The sequence below is a fragment of the Ambystoma mexicanum genome, chromosome 1q, assembly GCF_040938575.1.
Source record: "Ambystoma mexicanum isolate Mex_15411 chromosome 1q, UKY_AmexF1_1, whole genome shotgun sequence".
Classification (NCBI taxonomy): domain Eukaryota; kingdom Metazoa; phylum Chordata; class Amphibia; order Caudata; family Ambystomatidae; genus Ambystoma; species Ambystoma mexicanum.
Genome location: NC_090922.1, coordinates 38,040,446 through 38,066,990, shown reverse-complemented (window position 1 = coordinate 38,066,990; position 26,545 = coordinate 38,040,446). Strand labels below are relative to the sequence as shown.

The following is a 26,545-nucleotide window of genomic DNA, read 5'->3' as shown; positions in this document are numbered from 1 at the left end:
AACCTCCTCCCACACCCCCTGTGGTACCGAGACAGAGTGGCACCACTTTCGGAGGCTTCTGTGGAGAAGCCCGCCAAAAAGTGGAACAAAGGGCTCGACTTGGGTTGGAGTCACAGAAGAGAACACAAACGCCATTTTAGAATCGAGTTCTGGCAAAAAATACCAACCGGCGAATTAATATTAAATAAATAAACCGGCGGTATGTTCGAGGCTATAAGAATTAAATAATTAAAGTTGGTAGCCTCGAACAATGGGAAAATCCCATAGAGATATATTCGCGGTCGAACATAAAAAGTAGTATCCTCTGCCACCAGCCAAAACTCGATCAGGGGAACGGAGACGTGCCCCCTCGAACAACAGACTCCGGGGCAATCGAATTGTCCCGACCAGTACGTCCACAATATGATGGTTTGTACTGGTTTCTGTTCATAATTTGGGACTAGCAAAGCCAATGGTGACTTTACATGCCCTGGGAGACAGTAGTCAGTCCCAGGGTATGGAGTCTATGTTGGGAAGTCGCTACGACACCCCTGGGTTACGGCACAGAGGGTGCTGTGTAACCCACATCAAAAAACCGCATGAGACCCTATGGAGTAAAAGACCCCATAGCCCATAAAACACATGGAAAGTTAAAGGAACACCTCAAATCATGTCTAAGAGTGGGAGCAAAAGAATCTCACTCTTAGCAGGAGAGAAAAAAAGAAACTCCCAAAATCCAGCAAAGCTGCTGGGGGACTCACTATGTTTGAGAAATTAGCCTTACAGAGAATTCTCCCTAACACCCACAGGGCCTCCCACCCAACTGAGTCAAATGCTTTTTTGAAGTCAACCGCCAGGAGGGCCAGTGGACACAGTATCTCCGGGGCCCTGTCGAGGGCAAGTTGGACTCTGCATAACTTCATGCGGGTGGACTTGTTGGGCATGAACCCACATTGATCTGGGTGGACGAGGGACTCGATTACCTTGAGCAGTCTATTAGCCAGTACCCGGGCCAGGATCTTGGTCTCTCCATTGATCAGCGAGATGGGTCGATAGGAGGCACATTCTTCTGGAGGCTTTCCGGCTTTAGGTATGACCACTATGCACGCTCTTCTGAGGTCCCGGGGAGTGCGCCTTGCTCTTTACTTCGGAGGAACATGCGGTGCATGTGTCCAGTTAGTGTGTTGCCGAGGCATTTCCAAGTCTCCACTGGGAAACCATTAGGGCCCGGGGTCTTTCCGATTTGGAGCTGTGCGAGCGCATCCTGCACTTCGTTTTCAGTGATATCGGTGTCTAGGAGGTCTGCTTGTTGTGTTGAGTCTCAGGACCTCGATTCGCTCGAGAAGTTTAGAAGGAGCGGGTGTGGGGTTCCTTATGGGTGGGGCGTAGAGTTTTCCGTACTAGTTGGCGAATGCTTCAACTATATCGGAGTCTGTGATTAATAGTTCCCCCTCGGGTGATCGGATGTTCCGCACGTACCCTTTACTTTGTTCGCGTCTATCCAGCCAAGCCAGGGTTTTATTTGCCTTGTCTCCTTTCTTGTACATTTGGCTCCGAACTAGCCGGTGAGCTGTCTGTACGTTATCGAGGGCTGTGTTACTGAGGGCTTCTTGAGCCGTTATCAGGGTCTCCTTTGTGATTTGGGTTCCTTGCGCAAGGAATTGTTCCTCACACTTAGACACTCGTTTTTCGGCGTCCTCGATCTCTTGGGTGTATCGTTTGCGGTGGGCTGACACCGCAGAGATAGCTTCTCCACGAAGGACTGTTGTATATGCCTCATATCGAGATTGGGCATTCCACTGACCCTTTGTTTATTTCAAAGTATTCCGTGGTATTTTTCTCTAGTTCTTCTGCAATTTCAGGAAGCCTTAGGTGACATGTGTTCAGGCGCCAGTTGTTGTCTGGGCGGCGGCAAGCACTTTTCATGGTTATGTGGAGCAGGAAGTTGTCCGAGATGCCTCTTGCCAGAAACTCAGCGCATACGAGCCTGTGGGACATGTTGTAGGGGATGAAAACATAGTCAATTCTCGAGAATGTTATGTGTGCACTGTAGAAGAACGAAAATCCAGCATCAGTGTCATGCAATGATCGCCAGGTGTCAGACAATCCCAGTGTCTCGGCAAAAGTGTACAGAGCGGTCGGGGCGTGTCCAGTTCCGGGTCTTCAGTGAGATCTATCAGTTGCAACTTCAATAACTTTGTTGAAGTTCCCCCCTACGGCCCACAGGTCTGCGTCCTCCTCTAACAGTAAGTTCTGTAGTTCGCCAAGGAGTTCCTTTGTGAGTGTGGGAGGAGCATAGGCCGCAATAAGGCCCCATCATTCTCCCCAGATGTCAGCGAGTAGCACTACAAATCAGCTGCAGGGGTCGGTCCGTACTTTCCTGACCTGTAGGGGTACCTGTTTGTGGATAAGTATTTTTGTGCTCCTGGCACCTTTGGTGAACCCAGCTTGGTATGTATGTGGGTAATTGAACTGTCTAAAGAAGCCGTTGCCAGTTCTGATCAAGAGGGTTTCCGTGAGGAGGACTATATCTGGTGAGTATCGGTTAAGGTATTGGAGCACCAGTCTGTGTTTCACGCAGGAGTCTAGGCCGTTGACGTTCCAGGTCAATAGGGACAGTTTATCGGTGTCTGTCTTAGATGTCTGGGTCTCGTTTTGAGGCATCGGAGAGAAACCTGTGTCTTAGTAGCCTCCCGATCCTTGCATTGTGATCTCTCGATCTTTGTTTGGTGTCTCCCGTACCTGTGTCCATTGCTGCCGGTAGGTACGTTGTATAGGCCTGGAGTATCCGGATGTATCTCCTGCAAGGGGTTGTCTGAAGGCAGCCATGTAGCTGTATGACCTGAGCCAAGCCACAATCACTCTTGATGGTACCCCGGGGAGGGGGGGATCTCTATCTGACACTCTGTGAGCCTGTTCGACAGTAAAGAATTTCGAAAATCCCTTCACTCCGATCACATTTAGGATGAGATATTCCACGAAAAGCTCCACACTGGGTCCCTCTTCTCTCTCTGATATCCCGACGAAATGCATATTGCAACTCCCGGATCGCCCCTCTGCATCCTGTGCTCTAGATTCCAAGGTCCTGGTTGCCCCTACGAGGCTGGCTACTTGGTTTTTAAGTCGTTGGAGGTTATCTTCCACAGTGCTCACTCTCTGCTCTACTTCTATGACCCTCTCCCACACCTTCGATGGTCCGCTTTCACCAGGGACACATACACACTCACCTCCTTGATGCTCCCTTCCAGGGAAGTCCTTGTGGCTGGTATTGCCTCCATCAACGCGTCCAGGGTCACTCCTCTAGCGCCTCCTTCAGATGTGCCTTCCGCCCCTCGGTCCGTCCCTTCCTGTTTCTGTAGCCTACTCTTCGGGTCTGTGTATTTCTCAATTTTATGCTGCCCCATCACCATTATTGCTGTGAACTTGGGTGGGATTATCTTTGAGTTTGTGGCGCTGTATCTTTAGGGGTCCCCCCCTGCTGTTATATTGCAGCCATACAAGTCTTTGTCGTTGCGAGACGCTATGTGTGCTCAGCTGCTAGGAGTCTGCGTCTCCAATTTTGCGATCTCTCCTATATCAGTCACAGTCCTGGACGCTGCTAATATGGAAATTCACAGCTGCTGCCAGTATGGTGCTTGTGCTTCCCTGCTCTAGGGGGGCCTCCCTCACCTCCAATCTCTGCGCCACTTTAGTGTTATCTGACAGTGTGGAGGGAAGAGCCTGCAGTTACTCCACAGCTGCACTGTTCCCAACCGCCTCACCACTCTCCTGATTGCATCATTATCTATCTGGCACAGAGGGGGGTGTGGAGCCTAAACCCACACTAGGACATTTCAGTTTCCCACCGCCACGGTCCCTTCTTGCCACTTGTCATGTCATTGCAGGGCAGGCCTCCAGCGCCCCAGCGCTTTCTGTGTCGCTGTGTCTCCGTTCCTCAGGTTTGGCAGTGTCTTGTTGCCACCCGCCGGTGTACGGCTTCGTTGTTCTTCCCCTGCAGCCACCGGTTCATTTCAATGTCCTCATGTTCCCTGTAGGCTGGATGGGAGCGTTACGGAGAACAAATCTGAGCCCGCACCAGAGGATCACAAGGCAGGTTTCTCCGTATTCCGGCGGGGTATGCAGTTCCCCAATTAGCAGAGTCTTGCTGTCTTGTTTCGTCACCGCTCCTCCAAGTCATTGGCGCCTCGTCTGTTCCTTCGGGGCACCAGCACATTATTCTCCTCTTGTGACCGCCCTCCTGTCCTGCAGGGTGTCGCTTCCCTCCAGCTCCTTGCTGGTCGGAGCGCAGTGTTGCCAGAGCCGTGGCTGCGCTGGGCTTAACTGCCCTTCGTTCACACAGGGTCAGTTGCTGGTCTGCTAGTTGTTCCCAGCAGCCATCTTAAATTCTCAGATCACTCTTTCGACAAGGAACGCTCGTCCGACCCCCAGGATTCCATGACAGCGTCCTTTTCCTCATTCACCTAGAGAGCGGCACCAGCCTCTCCGCAGTTAGTTCAGATGTTTAATCAGGATTTTGACAGGCAGTCCGGGAGTCATGGAGAGCTGCGTGCTAATGCTTCGGCTGCGGGCCACGCCCTGCCTGGCTTTCTTGGCAATATATCTAAGCATGCTAGCTATCCCTACCAGGCTTCTGTGTTAATAGGTTTGAAGGTGCTTGGTTTATGCTAGCCTTAAATGTTTATATTATTATTGTGGCATTGTGTCAGCAGATAAAGGTACAATGGATGTTTGACAAGTGTTTCATTATCTAATGATGCATAGTGTGCGTAATATGCTGGCCATGATTCAGTGTCTTGCTGTTTTTTCTTTCCTAGGGTTTTGAGCAGTATGAGTCTTCAAAAGTTGCTTATTGGACATAATCGTCTACACAGCCTGCCCACCCTTGTGGAGCATGTTCCCTTGGAGACATTGGATGTGCAGCACAATGTTTTGACTAGGCTTCCGGAAAACCTCTTTACTAAAGCATTAAAGTAAGTGAGCTCCTACATTCCATCTCATCTATCCTTCTATCATGGTAATCTGAGAGTTCTTTCATTGTTCTTATATCTAAGTATTTTGCTTGTTATTCTCCCATGTTTCATTCTTTATTCTCCTCAGAATGTATTCACTATTCCTGCCTTAGAGCCCTTCCACGCTCTCCCTCTAGAATCCATTTTCCCCCTCATTCAGAGCTAAGAGAATACACGCTGCTACCTTGAAGGACATGTTGGGGAGGGGCTCTCCTTCCAAAAAAGCAAGCATTGCATTTTAGAACACATTGTTATATGTCTAAGGATTAAAAAGTCACATGTTGATTCCAAGATGGCCGCCAACACAAGGTAGACGTGTTGACGGCTGCTCCTGGGCTCCAGCAAAGCTGAATTGGTGGATTCACCACCCCCCAAAGGCTGGAAGCACGGCGAGACGGCAAGGACATACCCCGGAGGAAGGAGAAACTGGGGCAAACCCTGAAAGCCCTGGAAAGCACAATGTCTGAGGGGCGAGCTGCGAGGGGATTGCTGTGAGGAAAGAGGAGCGGAGCGGAGGGGGGGTCGGGCAGAAGGGAAGTAGGCTGCTCTCCACAGGTGGACCAAGCCCAGTAAAGCAGAGAAGAAGACGAAAACACCGAAAGCTGGGGTGGCATCAGGGGAGAGCCTGCTGCAGGGAGCGAGAAACACGGGAGCGGGAAGATCGCCCTCCCTCCCCCCCATGGATCCTGCTATGATGGTGTAAGAGGCAATGAGGCCCAACCAGCGGAGGACAGGAAGGTGCATCGGCACTGGCGAGCCTCCCCACCCCCACACCCACTAGTGGGGGAAACCGAAGTGGGAAAGCAACGTGTCCCGGGAGAGCGGACGGAACTGGTGGGGCGTGAGGGGCGCAGCATCAACGCCACATGGATTTCGCCACCCAAAGACGGTGAAAGGAGACGCAGAGGCGAGTCCTGGGAGGGGAGCCATGCTCTGGGAGGAGCAGCACCCGGTGCACCCTGAGAGGCAAAAAGGAGGCAGGCGCACCGGACAGAGCTGCACTGCAAGGATCAGGGAAGAGGAGGGGCGGCCAAGGCGAAAGCCCTGGTGATGAAGCTGATGTGCTAGCGGTACGGGCTAAGAGGAAAACCCCCTGAGGTGCGGCAACCTAGCCCAAGACCCGGTGGGTGTGGTACGTTCAGTGTGGCAGCACGGCAAAGCGAGGGGAGAACGCAATGAGGGAGAAGCGGAAGGAGAAGGCTTCCCTGTGGTGTAAAGGAGACCTGGGTAGGGAGGCCCCTCCTGGCCCCCTAGAATACTAACAGCTACACAAAAGAAAGCCCCACGGTCTCAGGACTACGAAGCAGTGCCAGGGGAGGAGGACCTCCCCACACCCCCCAGACTATGGATGCAGCGCTGTCGGGCACGGCATAAGACAGCAGGGCAAGATCTGAGCGGAGTGAAGAGTGTGAGCGCCCCAGCTTCCTCGGGGACACCCACTGAGGGGGGGCAAGACATAATAAAGATATCCCCCCAAAGGAAAGGCCCCGGGGCCGTGCACGGAAGGGAAAATCGGGAATCGGGTAAAGACAAGTAGATCTGGGAATGTCTGCAGCACCCTGGGGGGGTGGTAACAGGAGAGAACCCAACAAGGTGAACAAAGGGAGGCGGACCTCCCTAAAGGAAGGGCGCATAAGCTCCAACATAAGGTTACCAGAAGGCCCTGCTTAGGGGCACAGAACCAAACACAACTGAGCCTATGGGGGAAGATCCCGGAGAGAGAGGAGGTCCGACAACTATGAATGACTTCCAAAGCGAAGGGCAGAACTTCAAAAGCAGGCTCATCGTTAGGGGATACTCCGGGTACCCTCCTCACGATGTGGCCCAACCTGGAGGGCAGAGAGCTGAGTAAAGGAAACAACCACCGTGCAAAAGAACGGAAGGACCCTGAAGCAGAAGACAACATGGCACAGATGACGAGACACGACTTCCGAGGGGAGATGCAAATTCTGCAGGCGACCCTAGCCAAAACCTTTCAGGAACAGTTCCAACTGATGAGGTCAGACCTCAGCACTGCACTGGGAGAAATAAGGCACAAGATTAGGTGAGAGAACGGACCTGCTCGAAAGAGGCCTCCAGGAGGTGGATAAAGAAACCACAGCGAATAGTAAAGCCATTAAATGGCTAAATGTAGCTCTAGAGAATAGATCATGCAGAGTTAACGTCATAGTCAAAATGCTTTTGGAAACAGTGACAGGCAGGGAGCTGAAGGGGGAAATGCAGAGGGTCTTCGCGAAGCTCCTGGGAGGAATATCCCCAGAGACAATTGAACTGTACCGAATCCATAGAGTGGGCCGCCTGAATAAGGGCCTCAATGCAAGACCTCGGGACGTCCTAGCAGCATTTGCAAGATAAGGCCAGAAAGAAGTGGTCCTGAGAGCGGCCAGACAACAGGAACTGGTGCATTGCAAGGGTAAACAGATATCACTATTCCAGGACCTGGCGAATAATACGCTATTTAAAATGCATATGAGCCCGATAGTGAAGGAACTGACTAAGGGAAGTATTAAGTATAAATGGACCTTCCCTTTCGGCTTGCTGTTCGAATGGGAAGGAGCTCAAAAACGAGTAACTCCCCCCCCCCCCCCTAGAAGCGGCAGACATAATGCACCTGGACCTGGGCAATGAGCGTGGGGGCGACGGACCTGCATATCAGAGGCCAGAACAAGGCCCAGACCATGGGAGTGGTCGATGGCAGGAGAGAGGCTAAGGAGGAGGGCGATTCTAAGAGGCGGAGGAGGAAGCAGAGGGCGCGAAGGATGACACAGGTGAAGCATTCCCCGTAAAACGTACGTAAAGGGGTTTGTGGACAAACAGAAGGATAAGAGGCTAAGGGGCAGGGGAGTAGAAAACCTGTTGGAACCAGTAAGGGTGGGAACACCCAGGGCATAGGGAGGCAGGGGGATGGATGGGGAGGGGGGAGTCAGGCGCATCCTACAGTTGTAGCACGGGATGGGTGGGGGCAAGGGGAGGGGAGGAAGGAGGGGATGGGTGGGGGCAAGCGGAGGGGAGGAAGGAGGGGATGGGCATGAACCAGAGCGGGCGAAAAGGGAGGAAGGGGGACCAAAGTAAGAGGAAGGGCCTGAACCAGAGGAAGGACCCAAGGAGTCAAAGGACCGGGATTTAGGAAAAAGGGAAGCACAGTCTTGGGATGACCAGGGGAAAGGAACAGGGGTTTGAGCAGAAGTGGCAGCAGCATAGAGATCTAGATGACACATAACGTGATGGGGCATAACACACCCCTCAAATGGAAAAAGCCAGAAAGATTTACCAAAGCACAGGGCCTGGATGTGCTCGCCTTGCAAGAAACACACCTTCTCAAAAAAGACATGGGGCGCCTCTGACTCAGGGGCTTCTCCCAGATATTTTTAGCATCAGGCCCCACGGAAGCGGGCGGGGTAGCACTGGCTTTTAGGAACAGCTGAGTACTGGATACTTTCAGGGGCAAAGGAGGGAGATAAGTGGTGGTTAGGGGAGAACACATGGGAACACCCTACACCGTTGCCTCTGTATACGCACTGAATGCGGGCCAAGAACATTTCTTAAGGGACCTCCTGGGGATGTTGGAGGACTTTGTGAAGGGACACATTATACTAATGGGGGACCTAAACCTGGCCTAGACCAAGCGTGGAGACAGGACAAATCAAGGGGGCTCTGGGGGGGGGGGGGGGGGGGCAGTTGCCTCCCCCCAGCTGAGGGAGCGATTCGAGGGAGCCAGGATGAGGGTTGTATGGAGGGCACTCAAGGGCAGAAGGAGGGCCACACATTCTTATCGGGGGTCCACAGAACTCAGCCGAGGATAGACTACATTTGGGTGTCAGCGAGCTTGGTGGGAAGGGTGGAGCAGGTAGAGGCAGGCCCCCTGGGGGTAGCGGACCATAATGTGGTACAAATGAAAATGGGCCTACAGGGATGAAGGCATGGGGTCTGGAAATAGACGTTCCCGGAGGAGCTGCTAAGGGACCAGGTGATTCGGGAAGAAATAGGGGATAAGATCAAAGCTTTCTTCGTGCTGAACAATAGCATTGACATGAGCGAGAGCAAGCGGTGGGATGCGTTCAATGCATAGCACAAAAGGCAAGAAGGGATAGGCAAATGAGTGCCCTGGAGACCCTGCTAGAGGAGGAAGTCGAGGAGGCACGCCAAAGGGCGAGGGACTGCCCCCACGAGGAAAGCAGTGAAGAAGTATAGGTGCGCAGTGGGGTAGCTGGGGGTGCTAAGAACCAAAAAAGCGGAAGGTGCAATGCTTTTCGTGAGGCAGCAATATTACGCCAAAGCTAACAAGGCGGGGACACTCCTGGCACGCCTGTTGAGGGGAGCAAGAGGACAGAACACAATCACATCAATTAAAGACGAAGGACGTAACCGACTCACTCGTACGGAAGAGATTCAAGATTGTGTGTCCAGATATTATAAGACACTATACACATCCCAAAACCCACAGACCCAGTTACAAATTGACTTCCTAGGTGCAGTACGACTCCCCAAGTTACCCCTAGATGCGCAGGAGCTGCCAGGGCAGGCAATAACAGAGGAGCAGGTGAGGGGCACCATTGCAAAACTTCCCCGGAATAAAACCCCAGGCCCAGAAAACTACTCGGCAGTGGTCGATAAGGCCTATTCCCACATATTGAACCCACATCTGACACAGTTATTCAATACATTCAAGGAAAAGGGCCACATTACGCCATAAATGGACAAGGCCAAAATTACGCTGATCCCCAAAACAGGGAAAGACCCAGAGGACTGTACCTCCTACAGACCCATCGCCCCCCAAAAGTATTGATGCAAAAATGTACACTAAGATACTGGCAAAGCGGCTAGAAGGACACCTCCCGTCGCTGGTCCACCAAGACCAGGCGCGGTTTGTCCTGGGAAGGTAGACGGCGGACAATATTAGAAGGGTGGGACACCTCGTGGAAAAAAACGCAGAAAACAGCCTCTCCGGTGGTCCTGTTGGCCCTTGATGCGGCGAAGGAATTTGACTGGGTGGATTGGCCGTTGTTGTTTAGGGTCATGGAGGACATGGGGCTGGGGGGGACGTTCTCAAAATGGTCCAAGCCAACTACCAAGACCCCACAACTGTCACACTCACCTGTGTCTCTGCAGGAGCGATGGACGAGCCTCCCTTGACCCCGAGTCTTCACTTCCCCTGTTTCACCCGGAGACATACCTGTCAAATACAAGGTGTACACTCAGACCTGAATTCACCCAATTCCCCTGGGGCCTTCCCTTCTCTTTACTGTGTGCTGTGATGTCCCCCTATGGGCTTACCTTGATCTTTAGTAGGGTGTGCACTCCATCCTGCATTTGCATGGACGCGATTCACTCATGTGATTGGTGCCAATGTCTGTAGGCTGAGTTCAGATGCCAAGCGCTGTTTTATGTCTTCACAGCGAGGCCGAGAATTCAAGGTGCCATTTTCTTCACTGGCTAGAAAGTCCTTCCCACAAGTGAAAGTTGCACGGAGAATGTTGAGTGTCCAAAATTGTCTGTATTGTCTTTGTTTGCTGGTATTTTTGTAGGTGAGTAGCGCTGAGTGTAGAAGCTAGCTGCTGGTAGGTTTGCGCAGCGCCTTTAATTCGAGCGCGCCTGGTAATGTCTCTCCCTTTCCCTTACAGGAGAAATTATGTGGTATTAGTGCCTCGAGTCCGGGTTCAGCGCTACTGGAGACTTGGTGGTTAGGTAAGTTTGCACGGAGGCCTTTGGTAAGTATGCACCGCGTAGAGAGAGAGAGCACAGTGAAATAAGTGTCCGCGTTATTGGAGCGAGCGCAATGAATAATGTCTCTTATTTCTTAGAGAGGTTTGTGCGCTTGTGCAACTAACCTGGATTCCAGCGTTGCAGGGATTCGGTGAGTAAGCGCAGCGTTACTGATGTGCGCGTCTTAACGCTGTTCTTCTTTGTTCTTACAGGTGCTGGTGTAGAAGCCCCCTCTTGACTGGAGATAGCTACGGCGTGAAGTAAGAACCAGGTAAGCTGAAGCTGAATCATCCGGAGTGGGTAAGCAGAAGTAGGATGATCCGGAGCAGGTAAGCAGAAGTAGGATGATCCGGAGCAGGTAAGCAGAAGTAGGATGATCCGGAGCAGGTAAGCAGAAGTAGGATGGTCTGGAGCAGGTAAGCAGAAGCAGAAGCAGGATGATCCGGAGCAGGTAAGCAGAAGCAGGATGATCCGTAGCAGGTAAGCAGAAACAGGATGATCCGGAGCAGGTAAGCAGAAGCAGGATGATCCGGAGCCGGTAAGCAGAAACAGGATAATCCGGAACAGGTAAGCAGATGCTGGCTGATCCAGAGCACGACAAGTGTGTTGCTGATACAGCTCACAGTAAGCAACACGAAGCACTGGAAGAATCTTGGGTGTGGTTTATATAGCCAGCCACACCCAAACACTAGAGAGCTCATGAGTTATCAAGCACTTCCTGTTTGGCAACAGGAAGTGGTAACCAGGAAGTTACTACAAACACTAGGAAGGAATAAAAGGAGGGATTGTTATGTGTTCTTTATGTGCCTATGCCAGCCCTGCCAAGCCTCCACCCAGCTTGCCCCAACTACCTGCCTGATACCCATGACAACAACGCGCCTGATGGTGAATGGCTCTATGTCACACCCAATAAGCTTGGGACGAAGGACTAAGCAGGGATGCCCACTTTCCCCCTTGCTATACACCATCTATTTGGAACCCCTGCTCCAGATGATACGAGAGGCCGAGGAAGTTCAGGGTATCCCATTCGGTGGCAGGCAACACAAGGTAGCAACATTCGCCGATGACGTGCTCCTGTCACTTACTAGTCCAGGGGAGTCAGTAGAGGCCAGCATGGCGCTCTTGACAAAGTTCGGGGAGGTGTCGGGCTTACGAATTAACGTGAAGAAATGCAAAATGCTAAACTTAACGATGAGCAAAGAAGCAGCTGTAGGAATAAAGGCGGGGTCCCGATTCAAGTGAGCCCGGGGGGGGGGGGGGGAAATCAGGTACCTAGGGGTCAATAGAACTTCATCCCTGGCAGGCTGGTATGCGACTAACTACCTCCCCATTCTAAAAGCAATAAAAAAGGACTTTCAGAAGTGGAGGAACCTACAGGTCGCCTGACTGGGGAGGGTGGCAGTGGTTAAAATGGTCAAACTACCCAGATTACTCTACCTGTTCCAGGCAATCCCATTGGCAGTGCCCCTGAGCTTTTTCAGCGAATTAGCAATAATAATGAGAAACTTTGTCGGGGGGGGAAGAGGCAACACCTAGCTCGCCGCCTACTGACGGCGCCAAAAAGGGAGGGGGTTTTAGCCCTACCCAATTTTCACTTATACTACGAGGCAGCACAGCTAAGGGTGATTCGGGAATGGTTCTGAGGGACGGAAGGGAAACAATGGGTGCAGATGGATAGGGCAGTGGCCCAACACGACCTGTGGGAGGTCATTTGGCTCCTGCGCCACTGCAGACCGAAACACCTATATTTAAGTTTGTTTGTTTGTTTATCCATTTCTATTGCGCTCCAGACCAGAGGGTATCTGGGTGCATAGTTGCAATGGAAATTCACAGCTTAGTTACGCAATAGATAGATTATACATACATGTGTTACACAATACAGATACATTTCAGATATCGAATGATGGTATGGTTAAAATTATATACATTACAGATATTATATTTTGCAGATACATACATATATTAGCACCTAACGGGAATGATGCTATGCAGATGATGGCTTTGGGCCCCCATGAGGATGGCTGAGATAGAGCAAGGTGGCCCCATTATGGGGGATGGCAAGCTGGGGTTAAAGATCGGAGGATTTCAGCCAATTAATGCAGTTGTTTCTGAAGTTCTGGTAAGATTGATTTTCCCGAATTGCAGGGGGCATAGAGTTACAGAGCTGGGCAGCTTTGATGGGAAAGCTGCTGCCTCCCACCTTGGATAGTTTGAATCTGGGGACATGGAGGTAGTTAGTGTATGCTTGTCTGGAAGGTCTATTGGAGGTTCTTCTATGGAATCTCTCTGATAGGTAGCTGGGGGCAGCGTTATTCAGAGATTTGTGCGTAAGGGATGCAGTTTTTAGCTTGATTTTGTCATGAGTGGAGAGCCAATTGTTTTGTCATCTAAGCTCGGAAATGTGATCTAGTAACATAACAAAAGGTCTCGCGGACATCTGGGACAGGGCAGTAAAGAAGCTGGGGATTATTATATTCCCCTCCCGTTTACTTCGATTTCGTCCCGGGGGTAGAAAGAGGGATGTTTGAACCATGGAAGAGAGGGGGTTGCAGGATAATTGGGGACATGTTTCAGGGCCAAAGAGTGAGGTCTTTCATGGAGTGTGTAAGCAAGACTTTGGAATAGCGGGAAGGGGAAAGACACAGATACCTGCAGATCAGGCATTGGGTGATGAGTTCGGAAGTTAGGGCGGCGGCGACCCGCCCGGCAACCCCATTTGAACGGTTCTTACTGACAAAGGATGGGTCAAAAGGGCTAATCCCAGACCTATATAAACTACTAGAGAACACCACTCCTAGACAAAGCTGGGTGTATATGGCCCGATGGGACCAGATGCTAGGGAGAGAAGTAGGGAGGAAGGACTGGGAGAGGGTATGGAGAAGAATACCTAAGATGGCTAGGACAGTACAACTCCAAGAAGCTTGGTATAATTATCTATACGGGTGGCATTACACCCCAGTACACCTGCACACGATCTACCCAGAAGTGCCCAAGGAGTGCAGGAGAGGGTACGGGGAAGAAGAGACAGCTGCACACATCTGGTGGGAATGCCCTAGGATTAAGCCCTTCTGGGGGGAGGTCCTGCAGGCACAGGAGCAGGCGTTCGGAGAGGGGGGCGAGCAGAGACCCCAAGCTGGTCCTGACAGGATTGCAAGACATACGCACAGAAGGTGAGGGAAAAGGCAAAAGTAATCGTTACGCTAGCAGCAATGGCCCTCATAGCACAAAGATGGAAGGGACCGGCGATCCCAACAGAGCACGATTGGCTGTGGAAGGTATAGTACTTTGTGGCACTAGAATGGGCCACATAAGCTATGAACAACGACCTGGGGAAATTTGCAACAGAATGGGGAGAGATATCGGCCTTCTGAAAACAGGACTTCAGGGCCCAGTGGTGCCCACACAGACTGAAACATCTAGATCTGACCTAAGGTACCTCCGGAGGAGTGAGCAAGCAGGACAAGGAAACGCTGGAGCTCTGTGAAAAGGAATGGAGCGGGAGGGAGGGAAAAGAGGGCGGAGGGAGAGGAGTTTAACTTGTTGTAAAACAATAAAAAGAAGTTTGAAAAAAATGTTTTAGAGTGCAATGCTATTTGAGTGCTTTATGATCTCTACTGAAAGTGAAAACAAGTGGCACTGAGTAAGCATCATATTGTAACTTCACTCAGTACAGACAGGTACATTTGTCTGGTCCTGAAATTGATTAATAACCTTGTCTTCCAGTGCTTCACATTTGGGACAGCCAGTAACATTCTCCCCTGTGATTTTAGTATTTCTGTTTGATCTGATGGGTACAATGTAAAATGGTGCCACTGATCCCCCGCATCTTCCCTCAACCTCTGCATCTTTTACTTCTGTATGTCATACTTTACCTCGTTTTCTGTTAATCTTTTCTCACTGATGGGGGCGATTAGCGAAAAATGTATGGGTACAGCTTATTTTTGTATAAATTATGTTCTAGAATGTTTCTCATGCTTAACTAATAATGCTTTTTAAATTTTGCTTACCCTACCTTTTTTTTTGCAAATTTTATTTTATTGAGATTTTAAATCGTATACAGTTGTGGATGGGTAACGGGCCCCGGCACCACCCTGCAACATAGCAAACTTCAAACTGTTTCTCCCCCCCTCCAGTTCTCCGCACTTAGTACATATTTTCCCTTTCTCAGAAAACATCTTCAAACCTTTTGACACTAAAGCACATTAATAGTCTGGGCAGTAGTTCAATTGGCATGAGTACCTTACACACATTGGGGGTCATTCCGAGTTTGGAGGCAGCCGTGGTGCTACTAGCACCACGACTGCCTCCAAACCCGGGTCCGGGTCCTGTGTCTCTGAATGGGGACTTACCGGGTCATTCCATCCTTGGAGGACTCGGTATGTCCCCATTCAGAAAACCATTCCCCATTCCCATTTGAGCCCCAATAGGGCTCAATGGGAATGGGGAAGGCACTAATATAGCTCCAAGGTCCCTTAACGGGTCCCGCTAAGAACGGCTGGTCAGACCGCTAAAAGACTTCGGAATAGGGCGGTAAGGGGTTACCGGCACCGGCAGCCTTACCGGTGCCGGTAACCCCTTACCGCCCAACTCGGAATGACCCCCATTGTTTGCATCGGTGGAGGATCCCCCGCTCTCTTGACAACCTTTCAGGTCTTCGAGCAGTGTGGGTCCAGACCATATATTTAGCAATGAAGTCACCCCATTCCATCTCCAAGGGGCCTGCCTGTCCATGGAACCCGTTGTGATAGTAGATATTTTTTTAGCAACATTGGCTCATTCCGTTTTACAAGGTGGTAATACACTGTTCCATTTAGTGGCTAAGTATGCCCTTGCAGCCAAAAGTAGCGCTGCAGCCATTTCCGAGGTTCCATTTTAATCTCCATCGTCCCCCTCCATGCCAAACAGGAACAACATGGGAGATTTAATTCGGGCTATGCCGTCTAAGTCTTTGATCCATCCCAGGAACTCATCCCAAAAGATTTGTACCCTTGGGCACCCCCTACCACATGTGCCAGTAGTCCGCATTCTCCAACCAAACTCTCCAACATACTGGGTTTGAGTTTTGGAACATTTGTCGAAAGTTTGACCGGGTCGTAGTGCCAACTGTGGAGAAGCTTTTTTTTTTATTAAAATTTTTTTATCATTTTCACATAACCATAACAACTTACAGACTTTTTAATCATTAGCAAAACATTTCACATAAAATTGTGTAAACTGCTTCCCACCTGCCCTAACTTCCCGCACTCAACCCAGGCCTACGTTGCACTCAGTGGTTCATCTCTCTCCATTATTCGTCTGCACTCCTCCTAGCTTTGGTATCCGCTTGTCCAAGTGTTTCCTCCAAGTCTTTGGCACCCTGTTCCGAGGTGGCCAGATCTGCTATTAACTGTCTCCAAGTGTCCAGTACTCCCTCCCCTTGTTCAGTGTTCCATCCCATCGCCTCCTGCCATACCAAGGTCTCAGAATTCGTCCATTTTAAAAAGTCCTTTCACCACACCTTCACTGCTGGTTTCGTTTGTGCTTTTCATTCAATCACTATTCTACATTTCGCCAGTATATATGCTAAATCCCTGAGCTTGCTTGCATGTCTAACTCGTTTGGGCCTTGGGAAGCCCCCTAACAGGCAAGCCATGGGGGATCCAACATTCAGGGTAATCTCTGCTTTTGCTAATGCTTGGGCTACCTCTCCCCAAAATCTGCCTATCTCTACGCATGCCCAGAACATATGTACCAGGTCTGCATTTATCTCCCTGCACTTCGGCATGACTGTGGTACTGCTTGGCTGAATTTTGCTATTTTGTTCGGGGTCTGGTATCCTCTATGGGTCACAAACAATTGGATCTGTGATCTGTTGTAATTGTGCATTCCTCAACACCTTTTTGTGATGCACTATAGCTCTACTCCACATCTCGTCCGACACTGGCTCGTCTGTCCTAATTCCCTCCCAACCTTAGCCATCAAAAGCTCATAAATCCGTGAAACGTTGTTTCCTCCCTCTGATACGTCATAAAATGTCTCAATCTCGTCCGATTGTAAGGACGTCTCGGTCTCTGGCCATCTGCGTCTTAGGCTCCTCAAGTGGTGGGAATATGTGATGTGCTGTCCCCGATGCACCCCAGGTCTCTTATCAGTTCCTCAAACTCCTTGGGCACCCCCTCCTTTAGCACGTCTCCCACCATCGCTACACCCATGGGTTCCCAGCACTTCCTCACACCGAGCCTCACTTGTTCGTCTACCCCTTCAAGCGCGACTAGCGGGATCTGCAGAGAATATGGTGTTGTGTTCCCCATCAACAGACAGGCTCTGTGCCACATTGTGCACCCCAGGCGCAACAACAAATGTGATTGAGTTGTGCGCGTATCGGGGAGCCATATGATTTAGTTAAAAAAAGAATGGAGTACTTTCTGCTCTCAATAAGCTTGATTCAGGTGTTTGTCCATCAGAAAGCCATTTGCCCAAAAACTGCAGTTGGCTAGCTACAAAATATACCTTGAAATTGGGCAATTTTATTCCCCCTCGTTCGTATGGGTTCTGGAGCTTCCACAATGCCTCCCTGCACCTTGAATTATGCCATATGAAGCTTCTGCTATGCTATATAGTTTCATAAAGAACCTTTTTGGTATCGCAAACAAGATATTTGCAAAGTAGTGAAGGAGTCTCGGTAGCACCACCATCTTCAATAATGCTATGCGCCCCATCATGGACAATGGTAATCTAGTCCAGAATGACATGCAGTTTCCATTTTACTAACCACCTTCTGCGTGGTTTGTATATGCTGCATTTTAGGTTCATGGTATATATCCACCCCTAAATACCAAAACGTAACAATTTCCCACTTAATTTGTAACACTGGCCGTTTGTGTATGGGCTTCCCAACGTACTCTCCCAACGGGTACAGACTCGATTTCTGCGGGTTAATGGTTATACCTGACAGTGCGGTATAACATTCCAACACACCCAGTATATATATATAAAAATCCTCCTCAGGGTGCTGCAGGTTTAGGTGCCTGTCATCCGCATATAACGAGATCAGGTGCCTCCCCCCTGTGGTACCAATCCCTGCCTCCCCATATTCTTCTCTTAAATAAACTGCTAGTGGCTCCAACGCTAAGATGAAGAGCATCGGGGACCACGGACATCCCTGCCTCGTGCCCTTACTCAACTGCCACTGCTCAGAGATACTGGTGCACGTTTTGACCTTTGCTACTGCATCAAGTGACGCTATTGCTACTTCTTGTATTCCTCCCTGGGTATAATCTATTATATGATGTAATCGTCTCAGGTTATTAGTAATATTTCTGTGTGGGACATATCCTGTCTGGTCTGGATGTATGAGCTTGCCTATGACCGGTTTAAGTCTATTTGCCATAACTGCAATGAGAATCTTCCCATCTTGGTTCAACAACGACAAGGCCCTTTATGAGCCACATTCAGTGTCCGGCTTATTTGGTTTAAGGAGGGGGATAATTATTGGCTCTCTCAGGGACTCAGGAACCTGCCCGTGTCCAGTGCCTCGTTTAGCATTGCTAGTAGCGGGGTGAGTATTTCAGTCCTATATTCCTTATAAAATTCCCTGGGGAGCCCATCTGCTTCTGAGACTTTACTGGTCGGTAGTTCCTTTATCACATTCTCTAATTCTTCTATAGTGATGGGTGTCTCTAGGCTGTCCCTTTCTTCCTTGTTTAGTTTGGGGAGGCAGATCTCAGTCAATGCCTCCTGTATCTTTGACACATTTCCATCCGTGGTTTCACTATACAGGTGTGTATAATAGTTACAAAAACACTTGTTCACCTCCTCTTGGGTTTCCTGGAACTTTACGTCCATCCCCTACTCTGCTCTGTTTGTTTGCCGTGTGGTTTCGCTTTTATACAACCAGACGAGCAGTCGTCCCGGCTTAACCCCCTCTGCATGTTGCCTCTCAATGCATTTCTTGTAGCGTAATTTGCCTAGCCTTTCCCAGTGTTCCCTGCATTCCGGTTGTAGGTGAGACACCTCCTGAGCCTCTTCTAGGGACATTTTTCCTGTTCCCATTATGGTTTCTAGACTACTCTAGAACCTGCCAAGTGAGGACCAGAGGGGCATGGTCTTAGAGGACCCAAGCTTTATACTCAGCCTGTGTGATCTCATTCAGTATTTCCTCCCCTATGAACACGTAAACAAGTCTTGTGTACACATTATGCGGGGCAGCGTAGTGAGAATATACCCTGTCTTGCGGGTGCATCGTTCTCCATAAATCACCAACTTAAATGTGCTCATCAACGTAGTTAACGCTTTGGCTGAGGGGATGGGATGCTTACATTTATCATCTGATCTGTCTCCCATCAGATCTATCGTAAAATTAAAATCTCCTCCCCATATCAACGCACAATCCCTATATGAACTAATCTTGGGGTATAGAGATCTGAAATAGGCTGCCGTATCCTGATTCGGGCATACATATTAATGACCTATATTTTTCAACCATTCCCCAAAAGGATTACCATCCTACCTTCTTTGTCTAAGCAGGTTTGAAGGATCTTGAACAGGACTGTTGGTGCCACCCATATTAGGACCCCTCTAGCATATGCTGAGTATGTTGAGCCCAAGGTCAACCCCCTCCATTTCCGTACCAATATGTCTTGTATATTGTCAGATGAGTTTTCTGCAACTTAATCTGTCTTCTGGCGTCTCAAATATGCCATCTCTCTATTTCTCTTAATATAGCTGTTCAGACCCCTGACGCTAGGTTGCTATTTTACGCTCCCCCATTCCTTCTAGTTGTCCCTGCACCAAATCTCCACCCGTTACATCCGCGGATCCACCCTTGTGCATTTCTGTAGGCCTGTCCCCTCTAACTAACCCAACTCCCATACCACCCCCCTCCCCAACAGTTGCCCAGCTCCATATTAGGCACTAAGGCATCCCTGAGTCTCACCCCTACCTCAGGCACTAGTGTCATAGACCGGGGTGCAGCAGGAGGATACGTAACTACTAGTATCCTAATGGGTATAGGACAATTCCTCCTCGTAAGGCCCGACACCCGTGCCTCCTGCATGTTAAACATACTGTACTGGCGTATGCAGCTTTCTTCTTTTATAAATGCGCCAATATAATGTCTTATGGACTTATGTCCACACAATTACATTTGTTAAGCGTTACCCTCCTGTTTGTCATTCTCGCCTCTAGGCTGATCGTCTGGTATGTCTGCCAGGTTTGCTGCATCATCCACTTACTCGCCTCCTCTGGAGACTCGAAGAAAAGAGCTTGACCTTTGTATAGAACTTTCAATTTGGCTGGATACAGCAGCATGTACTTAATATTCGCATCCCGTAACCTCCTTGACGGCTGTATAGTTCATCCTCTGTTTCTGTACCATTAATTAATAGTCTGGGTACGCCGTGATGTCCTCTGATGCTCTTTTGATCGTGCCGCCCTTGCGAAAATGTTTGAGGATTTTCTCCCTATCTTTATAATTGAGTATCCGGGCTATTATCGGCCGGGGTTGCGCTCCTGGTGGCGGCCTTCCTCTCAGAGCTCTGTGTGCTCGCTCCACTGTGAAGCCTTGTGTTGGGGCCCGGGCCTATTTCCTGCAGCAGCATAGTCTCAATACCGTCTGTTGGGTTTGCGCCCTCTTCTCCTTTTGGAAGCGTGACAATTTGCACATTATTCCTCCTAGCGCGTCCTTCTGCCTCCTCCACCCTGTTTTCCAGGTTCCGTATCTGTTGCTGCAACACAGAGACATCCCTGGTATTTTCATTGCAGTTATTCTTATTTGATTTCACCTCCATTTCCAGCGTGCCCGTGCATTCTGCCAACACCCTCACATCTTGTCTCAGGAGGTTTTCATTGATGCTCATTGCATCTATCTTGAATTCCAGTGAGGACTTCAAAACTGCTATGGCTTCCAGGATTTTCTGCTCTCCGCCCACCGGGGCCTCTGCCCCTTGGGTCACTGGGGTCATCGTCTTCGTGCCTTCCAGTGCTTGAGCAGGCCGGACAAACGTGTCCATGGCGGATTGTTTTCCTTTACTTTTATTACCCTTGGATGACATGACCGCCGTGAATGGTGTTACTGCGCTCCCTAGGTACTCGGCTGACCCCAGCACTATCTTGCTCTCAGGGGCACATAGCGCAGATCTTCGCTGTGCTCTTCTGGGGTTTCATCAGGGTCTGTTATCTGCACTTTCAGTCTACACTTTCAGTCTACAATCCCCATTTACTCCTCCGTCTTGTCCGGTTGCGCACCGACAACTGCTCATATACATCCCCCTTGGCTAGAGGCACCAGTTCTTAGGGGGAGTCAGCTCCTACGTCCTCCCAGAAATATTATTTGTATTTGGGGACCTCACAAGCTACTACGGCTGGTACTGCGATGGCCCCCTTCAGTCATCTTGGGTGTGCCACACCACTGTTCACTGGCTGGTCTGCTCAGAGAGCCTCACACAGCTCAGGTTAGTATGCATATGAAAGAGCCGTGCAGGCAGAGGGGTATGCAGAGTGAAATAACGAGGAAGCACGGAGACGAACAGACAGAGGAAGGTTTGTAGCTGTCTAAATGTGGCAGAAGCAAGATGGCGGATGCGGGAACAAAGGGCTGAGCGGACATGGACTGGCGCTGCACGCCAACACAACAGTGAGCCCCGAGACAAATGTTCTGTGTCACGTGCTCCCAGCAGTACTGTAGCTACCTCGGACTTCTTAGTCGCAGGAGGCTTGGCCAGAGCTAGATTGACAGGCACTGGATGGTACCGTCCGATTAGAGGTTTGAACGGTGTCAGTCCCGGAAGGATTCCTGGAAGGAGCCAAGGACGAAGTGCCAGGAAGGAAGTCTCCAAGAAGTGTGCTAACAGCACGCAAGAAGCCAGGAAGAGAAAAGGGGAAGGCAGCAGCAAGGAGGTAAAGGACGGGAAGGAGAGAGGCTGCCTAAACGGGGGTATGGGAAATGAGGAAACAACAACGCACTGAGCTCAGAGTAGAGCATTGAGACACGCCGCAGAGTTTGAGTCCGGCGCCTATCTGCCGTGACGAAAACGCTGGCTGGAAAGACGTTGGTCGCCATGTTCGAAGGAACAATGGATACCACCAGACGGTGTTGTTGACCACGATCTCCAGAAGGGGCGAGCCCATCGAGTTATGACAGCATGCCCTCTCCGAAAACCTGTCCCACTAGGTTTGCCTTGGTGGATCCGATGAAATCTAAGTAGCAAACGGGGGGGCATTGATGTTGCCAACGTGTTCCCACGTACGGTCACTTGGCGGATAGCCTTTGCATTGCACCAGATACTGCAGCCGACCCCTCCTATACCTGGAGTCACATATTCTGGATACCTCATACTCAATCTGATTGTTGACAAGGACTGGAGGGGGATGAGAAGCGGACCTGGCGGACTGATGATATGGTTTCACAAGGGAAGAGTAAAAAAAACGGGTGGATTCTCTTCCATGCTGCCGGAAGGCAGAGTTGTAGAGCAACTGGGTTGACCACTTTGATTATGGTAAATGGGCTGTAGAATCAAGGAGCTAATTTATTAGGTCTTAGGTGCGTGGGTAAATAACATGAAGAAAGCCACACTTTATCCCCGACCATATAGGAAGGGGAGGGTCGTCGCTTGGCGTCAGCATAGTTCTTTATGTCTGTCCAGGCTTTTTCCAGATGTCCCGTCATGTCCTTGTGTACTGTCGTCAGGTGGGTTATCCAGGAGTCCACAGAATGGGCCGGACAGGATTGTGGAGCAACCAAGGGTATGGTGGAAGGATGGAACCCCTGGTTGCAAAAGAATTGGCTGTTCCCAATCGTAGAATGTTCAGAGTTATTGTAGGCGAATTCTGCCACTGGAATTAGGACCGACCAGTCATCCTGGACCTGGTTGGAGAAACAGCTAAGGTATTGTTCAAGGGTTTGGTTTACCCTTTCGGTGATACAATTGGTTTGTGGGTGATATCCAGAAGACAAGGCACGTTGTATTCCCAACAATTGACAGAGATATTTCCAGAACCTGGAGGTATATTGTGGTCCCATGTCTGATATTATCTTGGTGGGTAATCCGTGGAGTCTAAATATGTGCTTCACGAAGCTCCGTGCCATTTCATGAGCTGATACTAATTTCGGCAAGGGGGTGAAGTTTGTCATGTGGGAGAATAGATCAATAGTCACCATAATGGTAGTATACCCCTTGGAAGGAGGGAGATCCACAATAAAGTTTGTGGCTACAGCTTCCCAGGGTCTTGATGGCAAATCAGGTTGAAGAAAGAGACCGGCCGGCTTCCTATTATCTGTCTTGTTTTGGTTACACATGGAACATGTCTGGATGTAGGTCTCTCGTAACCAGGACTAATGTCTGGCAGAGAGACTCCCAGGACCCCCCTTGTTAATTTGCATATTCAAGTAACTTTGGGTCTCACCCTAAGTTACTAGGGGAATCCAGACGTGGACCCCTTGCTCACTACTCTTAGAGAGGCACAGCTCCTCCCTACTGATGAGGTCCAACCAGACCGAAACACGTGTCTGGGGATGCTGTTGGTACTCTTGTTCAGAGGAGAATTGCCTAGCATTTCGGTGCTGGACTGCCCCAGGGCAGGACAAAGACTGATATGTTTGGGATATTTCTTCTTTGTGAAAGATAGTGAGCTGAAGACTCTGGGTAAGTCTCTCGTAACCAGGACTAATGTCTGGCAGAGAGACTCCCAGGACCCCCCTTGTTAATCTGGATGTAGGTCTTGACATCTTCATACATTTTCGGCCACCAGAAGTTCCTTTTGATGGTTAAAAGAGTTGCCTTGATTCCACGATGTCCAGAGAATAAGGTGTTGTGGCAGAGGTTTATAATCTTTTTTCTGAGAGAATGTGTAGGAATGGTCAGATCTGTGCCCTTAAAGAGGAGTCCATCTTCGGACGTCAAAGACCATCGGTTGATATCCACGTAATCCTTCCACGGGGTAGATTGGGGAGTAGGAATTCTTATGTCGTCTCTCAGTGTCTTGACTTGAGCCACGACTACAGAATCCGGCAGTAGTCTGGGAAAGAGTGGTGCTTCACAAGGTGCATAGTCTGGTCTCCTAGAGAGCGCGTCTGCTAGGACGTTTTCCCTTGCCCGGAATGTGTTGTATGTGGAACTGATATTGAGCAAAAAAATAGGCCTTTCGTGCCTGTCTGCTATTTCTGCATTCTATGGACTGTAGCACCTGCAGGTTTCTGTGATCAGTCCTTACTTGTACAGGATGTTGGGCTCCTAGAAATAGATGACGCCACTCCTTAAAGGCCCGACGGATGGCAAGGAGTTCCTTTTCTAGTACGGAGTAATGTGTTTCACTGGGGTTCAATGTCCTGGAAAGGTAAGCTATGGGGTGCTCCTGCCCTTCTTTGAGCTCCATGAAGGGTTTGGTAACATCTGGCTGAATCAGGATGGGTTCCCGGGTGAACCTGGCTTTTAGAGTCCGAAAGGCCCTGTCCTGTTTGTCGCCCCACCGAAAGGGGGTGTTTTTCTTCAGTAGTGACACGATGGGTTGAACAATAGAAGAAAAGGTTGGTATAAATTTCCTATAGAAATTTGCTAGGCCCAGGAAAGATTGGATCTGTTTGACCGTGGAAGGAACGGGCCAGGAAGTGATTGCAGTGACTTTTGATGGGTCCATTGCTGTTCTTTGGGGACTTATAATGAATCCCAGATATCGCACAGAGGGCACGTGAAAGATACATTTCTCTGGTTTTGCGAATAGATGATGTTCCCGCAGGCGTTGCAGAACCTGCGTAACGTGTTTCTGATGTGCAGCTTGGTCTTTGGAATACACCAGGATTTCATCTAGTTAGACTATCACAAATAGAAATAACATGTCAGAAAAGACCCGGTCCATGAAACAGCAGGAGCATTGGAGAGTCCAAAGGGCATGACAGGGTATTCAAAATGACCAAAAGGAGTCCTAAATGCGGTCTTCCATTCGTCCCCTTCTTTGATTCTGATCAAATGGTAAGCTCCCCTCAAATCTAGTTTGGTGTAAACTCCTGAGCCACGAAGGACTTCAAGGATATCTGAATTAAATGGGAGAGGATACCGATCCTTTATGGTATACTGGTTCAACCCCCTATAATCCAGGCAAGGACGGAGTTCTTTAGGGTCTTTTTTGTGAACAAAAACAAGGAAGCACCCGCCAGTGATTTGGAAGGGCGGATTGTCCCATTTGTCAGGTTGGTATCTAGATACTCTTGTAAGGCTTTCTTTTCCGGCTCACATAGGATGAACATCTGTCCAAAAGGAATGACTGCATCTGGAACAGTGTCGAAGGCACAGTCCTCTGGTCTATGAGGAGGCAATCTTTGTAATATAGCTGTAGAAAAAACATCCGAGAACTGATGGTACAACTCAGGGTCTTGGGTAATGTTAGAGACAGTGATGTTTTTGTTTTCGTGAGGTTCATTGGCTGGGATTGACTTGGGACAAGACTTGGGAGATAAACAATGTGATAAACAGTATTCCGATCCCAAGAACAAGGACCCCGCTCTCCAGTTGATGTATTGTTGTAGGGATTGTGTTGTTGTAGCCAGGGCATTCCTAAAACCACGGGATAGTGAGCTGTCCTTATGATATCAAAATGCTGGATCTCCTGATGATTATTTATAGAAAGTAGGAGTGCTGTGGACCGTTCAGTTATAGGTCCAGAGGATAAAGGGTGTCCATCAATCCCTTCGACAGCTTGCACCACATCCTTAGGTTCCTTAGGTAGACCATGTTGTCTGGCCCTTTCGTCATCAAGGAAAATGGCCATGGCCCCACAATCAACCAAGGCCAGGGCTGGAATGACTTCATCAGTATGGGTAGTGAGAGTGAGTTGAAGAATCACCAGGGAGGATTTGAATGTTGGATTCATTGAGGCTGAAAAGGCAGAGCGATTCTCCTTCTACCGACACTGTGCTCCGTTCAGGATTGGGAGCTGGCATTTCCCGACCGTCTTGGAGGGGCTATGGGGCAATTTCTTACCAGATGCTTATCAGAAGCGCAGTACATACAGAGACCGCTGGTAATCCTGCAAGTCCGTTCTTCTGAGGTGATGGGCCCACATAGTGCTCCTAACTGCATAGGTTCTGGTTCTGATGTAGACGATGGAAGGGGTTCTCGGGAGCTCGGATACACAGGAGTTGGTTTCTGGCAAGGGCTGTGTGTTTTCTTCTTTTCTGCCTTTCTTTCTTGGATTCGGAAGTCTATCTGAAGTGTAAGGTCCAATGGAGCCTGGAAAGAACTTGGGAGAGCTACCCTAGCCAGCTCATCTTTGACTTCTTCATTTAAGCCTCGGCGAAACAGGGTTAGGCAAGCTTCTGTACTCCAATCCGCTTCTTAAGCCAATTGTTTAAATCGAATAACATAGGTTAGCATGTCCTGGCTACCTTGTTGAAATTCCAAGAGTTTTTCATGGGCTGAATAAACCTGATCTGAGCGATCAAACATAGTTTTAAAGGCAGTGATGAATCCCTTATAATCATTCAGGAGTGGATCTCCGGTAGAAACCAAAGGTGTGGCCCAAGCGAGGGCGTTTCCTGAGAGGTGAGCTATAACAATACCTACTTTAGCCTGAGGGGTAGAAAAATAATAGGGCTTGAAAGTCAAATGAATTAAACAGGAATCAAGGAAGGGGCGCAGAGTCTTGGGATTCCCATCGTACTTCTCAACCACGCTGCCTGTAGGAACACTTTCTTGTAGGGCTAAATCTCTGTACAGAACTAACTGTTTTAGGGCTGCGTTCTCTGCCATGAGGTTTTGAACCTCAGTGGATAATTCCTGCATTCCACTCAGGAGATCCTGTATAGTAGCCTCCATTACGGGATCAATGTCAGTCTGTGGGTGTCTCAAACTGTCATATGTTAGCCGCGAGATCATCTCTTTGGA

The 26,545-nt window shown here is 49.5% G+C and overlaps 1 protein-coding gene across 2 annotated transcripts in view; it reads left to right on the top strand.

The window, feature by feature from the left end:
- Window positions 1–26,545, top strand: part of PHLPP2 (PH domain and leucine rich repeat protein phosphatase 2) — a 1,504,106-nt gene that overhangs the window by 883,042 nt on the left and 594,519 nt on the right. For both annotated transcript variants that reach the window (XM_069635467.1, XM_069635468.1), the window contains exon 12: window positions 4,794–4,949. In XM_069635467.1, the coding sequence (XP_069491568.1) occupies window positions 4,794–4,949 (156 nt within the window). The remainder of the gene's footprint in view (window positions 1–4,793; window positions 4,950–26,545) is intronic.